Here is a 12,492-nt window from a genome sequence, read left to right on the forward strand (position 1 = left end):
ATATAGAAACATGGCCACCACCTTGGATCTCAGCCTCACCCATCACTTTCAGTTAGACACACACATCCTCACTGTCCGTAGCATAGCACTGTTCCCCTGTCCTTCACGGTCACACCATTTGGTCACCACCCTCATTTAGAGCCTGAATTGCCTTTGATCTCCCCACACAATTCCTGCAACCCAACACCAATCCCCCCACCTTGTACGGAGCATGACAGTCGTTTCCTGTAACTTGGCACCTTTCGCTCACAATCCTATGGCATTCCCATAATGAAAGAGGTCAAGTGTACTGTCTTCATGTCTGTCTCCCTTGACCTCAGCCCCATGCTCCCCATTCTTCCTCCATCCCCTAAGTGAATTCAGGTATGAGATTTCCTCCTCCTTGCTTCTATGGGAGACCCACTCCTCCTCCTCAACCCCGAGACACCTGGTCCAGGTGTCACTTGACTCACCTGTGTCTGGATCACAGGCCCCTCCCCCTTGGCAGTTACAGGGGACACAGGTGCCAAAAGGCCCCAGTCTTGCTGAATCTCTTTTGTAACCAGAAGCACATTCCTGGCAGAATTGTCCCTTGTACCCAGCAGGGCATACACAACGTTCAACCCAGGGGGCTGGGGCTCCAGAGACAGGGCGGGCTGAAACCAGGGTCACATTGTCAATGTACCCTGTACCTGCAATAGAAAGAAGACACTGGAAGTGGTAAGATCTAATACCACAATTGAGCATGGTGGCTCCCACAAGCCTGTAGTCCCAGCACATGGGGAAGCAAAGGCAACTCAAGGCCAGCCTGGTTTGCCATTACCAGGGTTTTATTTTCTTTACCCAGGTAGTGATCACACATCCTGGTACATGGACAGCTATAGCAGTCGGTGTCTGTACTCTGGAATCGGGAAAATTGGGGTCTAGATTGTGGCTGAGCCCATATTAGCTGTGTGGGTTTGGCAAATTCCTTGATCTCTGCAGACTTCATGTTCTCAGTTTTCAGGAGAGGTGATAGCATTGTCTAGGCCCCTGGTTTGTTGTGAGAATTACATGAGACACCACCTGGCAGTTATGCCAAGTACCTGGGAAATGGTAACCGTTCAGCAAACTGCTGGTTGCCACCCTCCCTGCTCCCTCTGTACCTGAGGCCCCATCAGTGTTTAGAAGTGTGAGGTGCCCCCCCTTTAAATAATTGTAGGTAGGATTAGAAGGCCCAACACTAGAAGTTCATAGAAGGGGATTAACAGAGGATATGTCCATTAGTGGGGGATTGTCCTCTCCACATAAACAAACTGAAGAAGGGACTCTTAGCAAAGAAGTATCATATGCTTTTCATGAGAGCTGACCTCTCACTAAAGAGATATTCCCTTTAGGAAAAAAAAAAGAATATAAAATACAGACTCGGGATTTCTGAGTGAAAACCATCAAGTTAGCTTAACTTCCTGACCGGAGCCTACCCGTAGACCTCCAAAGCGGATGAAGCTAAAACCAGGGATGAGGTCTTTTGCTCTTTCCTGGTCACTTACTGTATTCTCCATACGTGGCTCGGATCAGGAGGGCTGTGAGGTTCCGCAGTAACCTTCGATACTCGAAATAACTCAGTTGGGGGCTCCAGTGACTGCTAGGATGCTCATTCAATCTGCATAATTGAACATTTTTTGATGCTTACAAATTCAAGTCAGGTCACATTGCTATCTGATACAAATTAAGTCCAAGAAGGTGAGAACAGTTAAGCTTTGGCTTCGAGTCTTCTAAGGAGATAGAAGCTTGGAGTTTTCTCTCTCCATGGGAGGGCGAATCCCACAGGAAGCAGTGTATATATTTCCAGGGATCACTGCAAAAGCTGGTCCCAGGCCCTCAGACACATGGTATTCTTAGCTATTGCATAACCCAATACTAGACACATTTTATTTCCCCAAGTTCTGGCCCTGGAAAGTTACTGTTCAATCTAAGCTTTGTTCTTAATGGATTTACTTGTGACCTGGGCATGTTTCACTGACTCCTTCCATCTGTCCATACCCTTGTCCTCCCCAGAATCCTCTAGTATGTGCAGGAGATCAAACCCAGGTCTCACACACACCAGGCAAGTGCCCATCACGAGCTGCGACTGCCATCAAAATGAATGCTGTGGTACCTGTACCAGTTGTCTCTGTGCTAAGCTTTGGGATTCTTTTCCTAGAATGCTGACTGTAAGAAAGGCCCTTTCATTTCATTCCCTGACTGGTTGATTAAATAAAACATGGTTGTGGGGCTGGGAATGCAAGTCAGTGACAGAGCACTTGCCCTACATTTAATCCCAGCACTGCAATGAATAAATAAATTAGTAAAATAAATAAAAAAAAAATCAAAGTTGATTGTGTCCTTGGCCTGGGCAAGAAATGATGGGATTGGGGAAAAAGGAAACCAGGCAGAATCGATTAAGATTCAGCCATTGGACTGAGGATAATTTAATCTAGTTTGGGCTGTTAGCAATTCACAAACAACACTATGGGAACACATGATGTCTGTAACTTTGCCTGGAGTTCGGAGAAAACTCAGACAAAGAAAGCATGTAAGCTGAACCCCAAAGAATAATCTCACTAAGCCAAGGATGTGAGACTCCAGTTGAGAAAGGTATGCATGTCATCAGAATAAGTAGCACTCACTTAATTAAGCACTCAGACCATGTGGGCGCTCTGAGTCTGCCTCTCTCTGCTCCTGTTGGCCCCCATACTCCTTCACTGATCCACTATGAATGTCTTCTGCTGGTGCAGTTCCCAGGGCTGGGAAATGGCTCAGTAGGTATAGTAGGTAAATGCTTGCTGTGCGGACACAGAGACCTACTTTACAAACCCCAGAACTCATGTAAAGTTGTATGTAGTAGCACACGCCTACAATCAGAGAGCTCTTATGGATGGATAGGAGGTGGAGACAGGAGGATCCCTGGGAGCTTGAGGACAGGCTAATCGTATGTCACTGCAGGTAGCACAGGGAGCTTGTCTCAGATGAAGTGGAAGGTGAGGGCTGACACCTGAAGTTGTCCTTTGAACTTCATGTGCACACTCACACACCCCAAGTGTCCATACATATCATATACCTATACACACACACTCACACAACCGTGCACACACATCATATATCTTCACAGATACACTCATATACATTCAAATATACATCACACACCTACACAGACGTACACAAAGGAATTATTATTATTATTATTATTATTATTATTATTATTATTATTACTATTATGCTGAGCATTTAGAAGGCAGAAGCAGGCAGGTCTCTGAGTTCTAGGACATCCACATGCAGATAATACCATATATGTATATAATTTGGGCTGGAGATATGGCTCAGTATATACTGCTCTTGCATATGACAAAGTTCAGTTCCTACCATACACATCAGGTAGCTCACAACTGCCTTAACTCCAACTCCAGGGGTTCTAACATTCTCTTTTAGACTCACATGTGCACACACCCTGACACACACACATATACATTTAAAAGTTTTTTAAAATTATTACTGTGTGCGTATTGCACGATGGGATGTCTCATGTCACAGTACACATGCAGAGATCAGAGAACAACTTCATGGTCTTTTTTCACCTTCTGGTAGGTTTCAGAGATCAAACTCATGTTACCAGATCTGAGCAGCAAGTGCTTTTATCAGCTGAGCCATCTCATCAACCTATGATACTTTTTTTTTTTTTTTTTTTTTTTTTTTTTTTTGAGACAAAGTCTTACTATGTAGCCCTGGCTGTCCTGGAACTCATTATGTAGATCAGGCTGGCCTCAAAGTCAGAGATCTGCCTGCTTCTGCCTCCTAAATACTGGGATTAAAGGTGTGAGCCACTATGCCCAGCGATACTTCTTGATGCATAGCCTCTCAGTGGCTTTCCATCATCTTGCCAACATAGACAAGATGTATGCACCCTGGCATGACACATAAGATACAGCCTGATGAGTCCTTTTTAGACTTCTCAATCTTATTTATCCATCTCCCTTATCCTTGCTATGTTCCAGCTAAAAAGATAGTATCAGTGGGGCTCGGGAGGTGGCTCAGTACTTAAGAGCACTGTGGTTCCCAGACCTACATGGTAGCTCACAACCATTTACCATCAGTTCCAAGGGAGGATCTAACAGCTTCTTGGGACTCTTTCTCTCTCTCTCTCTCTCTCTCTCTCTCTCTCTCTCTCTCTCTCTCTCTCTCTCTCTCTCTCTCTTTTTCCTCTCTGTGTGTATTTATTTTTACAAAATTTGTCCCATGTAATGACCCTACACATCCTCATGGAAATTCACATATAGAGGTTGTCTTTCTCTAAGTTTTCTTTCTGGAATGGCCTTGTGAATCTTTCAATTCTCAGCCCACACACATCACATCCTCATGGAAATTCACATATAGAGGTTGTCTCTCTCTAAGTGTTCTCTCTGAAATAGCCTTGTGAATCTTTCAGTTCTCAGCCCACACACTTGATGCCTTTATGAAGCTTTCCTTCACAGCTCCAGGCAGAATTAAGCTCATTTCAAAAGGAATGTTTACCAGCACTGGGGCAGCCACTGGACTGTATGGTGCATGCTTTTAGGTGTGTTATAGATCTCGCCAGGTCACATGCTCTTGGAGGACCAAGACTCTATTCCATTTTCCTTAGCCTCTAGCAGTACAAAGCACTGAGTGAGTGGGCACAGCTTCCCTCTGCTGCCTCTCTGAACTCACCATTCCAAAGGCACTTTCTATTGGATGAACCCAGGCTCTGCAATTCACTTGCAGCATTTTCTCTGACCCCAGTCCTCCCCACACTCCTCACCCCACTTCTTGTTCCACTGGAACTCAACTACCAGTGATTCCAAGCACATTTCCTCTGCCTGCTGACCTCACCCTCCTCCTTTCCATCAAGACTGCCTTCCACACTTGTCCCACCTTCTTGGGACAAGTCTCCCCATCATCCCAGAGCAGCTGTACCTCTTACGTGTCTTCAGAATACCTGTGTCCACCCTCTTATCTTGGTCACCCAAATGGCTGTACGTCATGCCTGCAAACCTGCCAGCTACTGGAGGAAAGGAACAACGTCCTGTTTCTGCATGTAACACCATGCCTAGTAACCTACATGGCTCAGAGAAGCCTACTGGCTGGCTACATGCCGGGATGAATGCATGAACAAACATGGGTGGAGCTGGTTGGTGTGCTTGTGGTCTCTTTTTACCTGAATGTGTAAGTCTTTGTGATCCCACAGGGAAGTGTCTTGCCCTGCTGCATCAGAGGAGCTCTGATCTGGAGACCAGCACCTTCCAGGATCACATCATAGGCAGATGGGTGTCTACCTCCTCTGTCCACACGGTAGTCAAAAGACAGGCTCTGTCCGTAACTTACTTGCTGATTACCGAGAAATTTGGCTGTGAAATGGATTTTTGAAAAGATCAGTGATACTGCTAGGGGGGCAAATGCATAAATGGATTAAATTAATATTGTCAGTTTCTGTTGTAGTCCTATGTGATCCACCTATCCTTCTATCCCAAACCTCCCTGACTGAAGGATCAGCCATGTCATGGGATGTGGGTATGGTATTTTGGCTGAGTAAGTAGCTTCAAAGGAGCCTTAACATAAGATAATTCTACCTATTAGGTGGCTCATGACATGACCGTTACAGAGAGTCTGATGGTCAAAGATCCAAGGAGAGACACAGTGTGAGTGCTGTTTGTTATTATAAATGTTTTTCATTTTAGCAAATGCTTAGCAAACATCATATTTGTGTGCCTGTGTTTACGTGTGTACAGAGGAGCTGAACGTGTATGCATGTGAACAGACATGTAGAGGCTGGACATTGTGTTGCGTGTCCTCCTCAATCATTTTCCACCTTCATTTTTGAAACACGGTCTTTCACTGAACCTGGAACCCACCGACTTGGCAAGTGTCTCTGGCTAGTAAGCCCCAGGGATTCTCATGTCTCTACTGTTGTAGGGCTGGGGTTACAGGCATGCACAACAATCACCAGCTTTTCACATGACTTCTTAGCATTTAAATGCAGGTTACCATGCTTGCACTGCACGTTCTTTACCGGCTAAGCCACCTCCCCAGCTCTGCCAAAATTTGATGACAATAATTCTGGACTATTGGTATGCCCACTCATTTAATAGCTCAGAGGACTAAAGTTCAGAGATGTCAAAAAGAACCACTTGCTTGGGTTAGCTCATTAGCTAAGGTTATGAACTAGGATTCAAATTCCAGCCAGACGTTTGTCACTCAGATCACTAACAATATTTTTAAAGTTTTAACACATGCTTTTAAAGTTTCTAGAGGACCTGAGTTCAGTTTCCTAGATTGTGTGGCTCACAGCCTCCTATAGTTACAGCTCCAGGGGACCCACAACCCTATTCAGCCTCTGAGGGACCCTGCACACGCGTGTGCATTCCTACGTGCAGACATACATACACGTTAATTAAATGTTTTAGCTTTTCAAAAAGACATGTTTTGTGTCTGCTTCTTTTTTTTTTTTTATTTTAGATATTTTCTTTATTTACATGCGAATTTCTCCTTTCCCAGTTTCCCCTCCAAAAAACAAAAAAACAAACAAAAACAAACCCCTGTTGCCTCCCCCCTCCCCTGCTTTTTTTTAATTGAATATTTTATTTATTTACATTTCAAATGTTATCCCCTTTCCTGATTCCCCCCGCAAGAAGCCCCCTATCCCATCCCCCCTCCTCCTGCTTCTATGGGGGTGTGTCCCCACTCCCGCCTCCTCACCCTCGAATTCCCCTACACTGAGACATCAAGCCTTCATGGGACCAAGGACCTCTTCTCCCATTGAGGCCCTACAAGGCCATTCTCTGCTACGTACTCGGCAGGAGCCCTGGGTCCCTCCATGTATACTTTTTGGTTGGTAGACCCGCTTTTTTTGTTTTGTTTTGTTTTTCGAGAAAGGGTTTCTCAGTGTAGCCCTGGCTGTCCTGGAACTCAAACTCAGAAATCCACCTGCCTCTGCCTCCCAAGTGCTGAGATTAAAGGCATGTGTCACCACTGCCCGGCTAGAACCTGCTTCTTAATTGACCCATTAACTTTGGCTTCATGCTCTGATGGGAAATCTAGAAACTGCTAATTTGGCTAACAGGCAGGTATGGAGGGAATCCCAGCAGTGCTGAGCTTCAGGATGTCTAGATGGTTCTACAGTGTCATGGCATGATGACTAAGCTCCAGTTGTCTACTGGAGCTGCTGCGTTGTAGACAACGGGGACCGGTCCCACATCACACTTTCCAATTTTTCTCTCCTGACTCTGTAGTCCTACCAATTGGCTTCTGCAGAAATCACCCCTCACATACCAGGGGCCACGAAATAGACAGGGTCTGATCTTCTGGCAGAACTAAACACGTCCTGATGGCGCTGTGACCAGTGGAGTCTTGCAGGTGCCCCGTTTCTCTGAACTGCTTTCCAGCCATCCACATCTGCAAGACAAGATACCACCGACTTGAGACCACTCCTATCATCCCTTGAATTAGGCACAGCAAGGTTCACTGGCCAAAAAGTCCCAGGAGTAGAAAGGGATTTGTTTAACATTTTTACCATCTTTTACAGTTTTCAGAATCTCCAATCACTCCTATCCACCAGCCCCTGTCCTCAGCAGCTTTGCCTTTTAATATATATATATATATATATATATATATATATATATATATATATATATATACATATATATATAGTAAAAATATTTCATGTGTATGTGTGTGCACATGCCACAGTGTGTGTGTGCATGCCACAGTGTGTGTGTATGTGTGTGCATGCCACAGTGTAGGTATGTGTGTGTGTGTGCATGCCACAGTGTAGGTATGTGTGTGTGTGTGTATGCATGTCACAGTGTGTGTCTATGTGTGTGCACATGCTACAGTGTGTGTGTGTGTGTGCATGCCATAGTGTGTGTATGCATGCCACAGTGTGTGTGTGTGTTTGTGTGTGCATGCCACAGTCTAGGTACATGTGAATGTATGTGTGTGCATGCCACAGTGTGGATGCCTCTGTGTGTGTGTGAGAGAGAAGGTTAGAGGACAACTTGTCCCAGTCAGGTCTCTTCCACCACTACAAGGGCCCTAGGAGTCGAACTCAGGTCCTCAGGCTTGGTGGCAAGCGCACTTACCCCAGCCCTCTGGATGGCCCTTTGCCTCATCTCTGTCTCGCTCTTAGCTTTGGACTCCTGTGATTCAGGCTTATGATTCTAGGCTTGTTCTCACATGCCTGTAATTTGTGGTTTTTATCATGCTTACCAAAACAAGATCTGGCTTTAATGGAGTGAGGTAAAAATTCAAACTAGCTGAAATAATATCAATTTCCAATATTTTTGTTGTGTTCTGAAGCAAGATGACTAAGCAGATATATTAATGCAATGCAATATGATGTTAATAGTGAGTGTGGATTCTGAGATGTTCTCATAAACCTTTCTTCTACATGAATAATTCTTTGTGGTTTTGAAATAGATATCGGTGGGAAGTAGGGGGATATCAATAACTTGTCTCTTCTTTAGTTATTTTTAAATTATTCAGATGCTGTTCAGCTGTAAATTTGTAAGACATATGGTTTGTCTTATCCCAACAAAATAATGTACATAAAAAATAATACAAGAGGGCTAGAGATGTAGCTCAGTTTGAAGGTGTCTGTCTAGCATACACAGGGGGTCCTGGGTTCGATCCCTGGCACAAAATTAAGCTGGGTGTGATGGGACAGCTTCATAATTCCAGGACCTGGGAAGCCACTGTCATAAACACAAGTCACAGATCTTTGTACAATGCTAAATTAAAAAAAAAAAGAAAAGCCAAACCCTTTGTTGAGATACTTTACCCTGATTGAAAATTGAGGTGATTTTGTGGACACTAAAGTCAGCAGAGGGGTGGCAGCTGGCTGAATGCCCATAGCAGAAACACTGGGTGCAGCCCTCAGGGTTGGCCCGGTCCAGATGATAGTAACCTGGTCGGCACCTGCAGCAGAATTGCAGAAGTCAGGACGACACTATTATTTCTGACTCAGCCTCTTCTACTTTCTCTCCCACTTGGCACTATTAATTACCAGAGGGAGGAAAATGGCAAGGTTTATATCCGACCTCTGCTCCAGACCACCAGAGAGGGGGATCCCAGCCCCCACCCTCACCCAAACACATCCACAACAAATGAGAATGTTCACTATCTTTGCCTTCACTAGAACCTTGGTAGTTTGGAAACTTGACTACTGACCCATCCTTGGTGACGTATGGAGGTGAGTGGGTAGTGTAGGGAGGAATGTGACAGGCTTATGCAGAACAGACCTGCCCCTAGAGCCAGTGTTAATGGAAAGGAAGTGGGGGCCAGAAAGACAAGGCTCTTACCTCAGCACCTATTCAATTGTCCCAGACCCCAAGACCCTGGAGTATTTACTAGCTCTATGTTCCTCATAACTTAGTCCTGGCCCATAGAGGAAAAGAGCCAGTAACAAAGATAAAAGAAATCTGGAGACTCCCTAAAGCGGCTAAGTGCAGGCCGGCAGCACCAGCCTTTGGGCAGCTTCTCTTTGGACAACTGCTAGGCAAGGCTGAACTCTGAGGCTTCAGGAAAGCATGCTCCTGTTTTCTCCTCATGGGACAGGAGCAGCCGGGTAAGCACCGTATGTCTATGCATTCATTCAATTCCCCCCTGAAGATAGTTTCTGAGATAGGAATTATTTTTGATGTTCTTGGGTAATGAGGATAAAAGGTTGAGGCAGGATTCAAACCGACAGAGAGAGAAGGATGAAGGAGGGAAAGGAACCATGTGCAATTGAAAGACGACTTTAGGATGCTGGGGGATGACAAAGGATGAAGAAAAGTAATTATCAGCCTGCCACCCAGGGATGGTCACTCCTACTGATGTAATTGGGATAGAATATTGTTAGCAGATCCACTAATTGTGGTGATGGCAACTGTTGCTTTATGTAGCTGACTACTTTGTTTTATATTCTAGAATTAAAAAGGTTTCCAAAGACAGGTTTAGTGGCACATGTCTGTAATCCCAGTACTTGGGAAACAGAGGCAGGAGAATCAGATGTTCAAGGTCACCCTCTGCTATTGTAGCAAGTTCTAAACCCTGTCTTAAAACAGTATAAATAAATAAATAAATAAATAAATAAATAAGGCTTTCCAGCAGGAAGTAGTATAATCCTAGCATTTGGGAGGATGAGACAGGAGGATTGGTATGACTTTCAAGCTAGCCTGGCTAGCTTGAAATGAGTTCTAGGCCCAGCCTCTATTACAGAGTAAGACCCTGTCTCAACATGCAAATTGTGTGTGTGCATGCGTGTGTGTGTGTGTGTGTGTGTGTGTGTGTGTGTGCGTGTGCATGTGTATATGTGTGTGTCTGAGTTTCAGGCAGTTGTGAGCCACTGGACATGGATGCAGGGATCCCGGGTGGATTAAAAGAGCATTAAGTTCTCTTAACTGATGAGCCATCTCTCCAGTGTGCCTTCCCCAACAATGTACACAAAGGCTTTTAAAATGTGACTGCTTTCTTAACATTCAAGCTATTTATTTCTAACTCTCTCTTCATCAGGAAAGGAAAAAAAAAACAAACAAACAAAAAATAAAATAAAACCTGAGAACACAGGCTAAGAATGCACACGGCAGTTCCCTCATGGGGCAGAAGTCTTTGGCAGGGTGCCAGGAAAATGCTTGCTTTCTTTTAAGGAACCAAGAAGGAGGCTTTGAGCTGTGAGGCCACCCTTGATCACAGCCATCTCAGGGGAGAGGAGACTTTAGTCGGAACACAGTTTGGACTCAAGGGAAGTCCCGAGGCAGCAACTGAGGGCCAAGGACTCCTCACTGCTCCACCTGCCCCAACATGGCTCAGGCCCAAAGGGCTCTGATGTGCTGCCCCAGTTCATGTGTATGCATGTGACTACCGTCCCCTCCCTGGGGCGGTTCCTTTTTGGTACACAATGGTTATGTATGGCCAAAGACTGCCATGGTCCCTGTTACAAGGATTTTCCTCAATGTGTTTAATTAGGCCAGGCATTTCCCAAGACCCACTTCAGTCACATGATCTCATTATTGCATACTACCTTACATCTAAGCACCTGGGAGTCCCAGCCAGCTGCCAGGGGACTCTCTGGGGCCCTCTGCCTTTGTCACAGGAGCAACAAACAGAAGGGACCCAAAGCAGAGGATGGACTGCAATGAATGGGTTTTTTGTTGTTGTTTTTGTTGTTTGTTTGTTTGTTTGTTTGTTTTTTAAGATCAGCCTTTGAGGACAGAAAGAAAGAAGTCTTCAACATTTGTTCAGAACCCACTTTCCATAATTGTTCTTGGTGGATTCATGCTTAAAGACCAGGTCCCAAAGCACTATCTCCCTCAAGCCCTCAGGCGCACGGATCACACGGACCTATCACAGCGTTCTCCAGTGACGGCTGGTTTGCAGACACATTGGCCAGAATCACAGGGTCTAGAGATGCCAGCTGGGTCACAGTCACACTTGGAATCTCTGAGCAAATAAAAAGAAGAAAGTTAGGAACTGGTTTCCATTGTTTCAGAGCCATACATGCAAAAATGAGCTGCCTGGACAAGCGGCAGGCATCCGCCCTTCTTCTGGGGACTTCCCCCAGCAATCACATCCATGCTGAACTCATCTCAACTTTAACGACACATTTAAGCCAGTGGAGCAGTGGCCAGTGAACCCTTGACTGCCTACCTGAAAAGAGAAGAATGTGCCAGAGTACAGTCCAAGGTCATTACTAAACGGTTTAGTTTAATCAACTAAACAGTTTAGGCTTTTTAAAAATATATAATTTATTTCTAAATAGTCAAACTCAATAATGTCTTTTAGGATGGTGGAGTCCCCCTTGTCCCCGCTATTGCAGTATGTTCAGGGTCTTCCATTTGGTAAGGCCTCTGCTGAGATATAATTCATACACCATGGAATTTACCCAAATACAGTGTACAGTTCACTGGTTTGTAATCAGTTCTTGGAAGCTTTGTGACCATTGTCACAAAGAACAGATCTCAAACATTCTTAGTGCTCCTAAAAGAGCCAAGCTACACACACCCTTTACCCCCACCCCCAGGCGGATGTGGCCACTAATGTACCCTCTGTCTCATTAGATTTGCCTACTCTGGATATTTCTTATCATTGAAACCATACCGTATGTGACCATTTGTGACTGACTTATTTCATATACCATAAGTTTTCAAGGTCTGTCTGTCATCTCATGGAGTATATATATCCTCCTGATGGCTGAATATAATCCCATTATATAGATTTACCATAAACTGCTTATTTATTCCTTAGCTGATAGACATTTAGTGTGCTCCCAGTTCTTAGCGATGATGAGTAAAGTTTGCATGAACTTCAGCACACAGGGTTTTGTGTATTTCATCTGTTTTCATCTATCATGAATGTATGTCCAGGAGTAGAATTTCTGGATTTCGCTAGCTTTTGTTGGCTCTGGTAAGAAGGCTCTTCCCGGGGTACTGGAGCTGTCATCTGACCCTGCCACGGCTTCCCTGGTTCAGGACTCCCTCTAGTTCCCATCACTCTTTTTTTTTTTTT

The 12,492-nt window shown here is 44.8% G+C and overlaps 1 protein-coding gene across 1 annotated transcript in view; it reads right to left on the reverse strand.

The window, feature by feature from the left end:
- Lamc2 (laminin subunit gamma 2) overlaps positions 1 to 12,492 on the reverse strand; it is a 64,889-nt gene that overhangs the window by 22,429 nt on the left and 29,968 nt on the right. Inside the window, exons 4-9 of the mRNA XM_031384874.1 lie at positions 11,329 to 11,427; positions 8,786 to 8,922; positions 7,279 to 7,401; positions 5,168 to 5,357; positions 1,509 to 1,621; positions 453 to 671 (exon numbers count right to left, since the gene is read on the reverse strand). Coding sequence (XP_031240734.1) covers positions 453 to 671; positions 1,509 to 1,621; positions 5,168 to 5,357; positions 7,279 to 7,401; positions 8,786 to 8,922; positions 11,329 to 11,427 — 881 coding nt within the window. The remainder of the gene's footprint in view (positions 1 to 452; positions 672 to 1,508; positions 1,622 to 5,167; positions 5,358 to 7,278; positions 7,402 to 8,785; positions 8,923 to 11,328; positions 11,428 to 12,492) is intronic.

The sequence above is a fragment of the Mastomys coucha genome, unplaced genomic scaffold, assembly GCF_008632895.1.
Source record: "Mastomys coucha isolate ucsf_1 unplaced genomic scaffold, UCSF_Mcou_1 pScaffold1, whole genome shotgun sequence".
Lineage (NCBI taxonomy): Eukaryota > Metazoa > Chordata > Mammalia > Rodentia > Muridae > Mastomys > Mastomys coucha.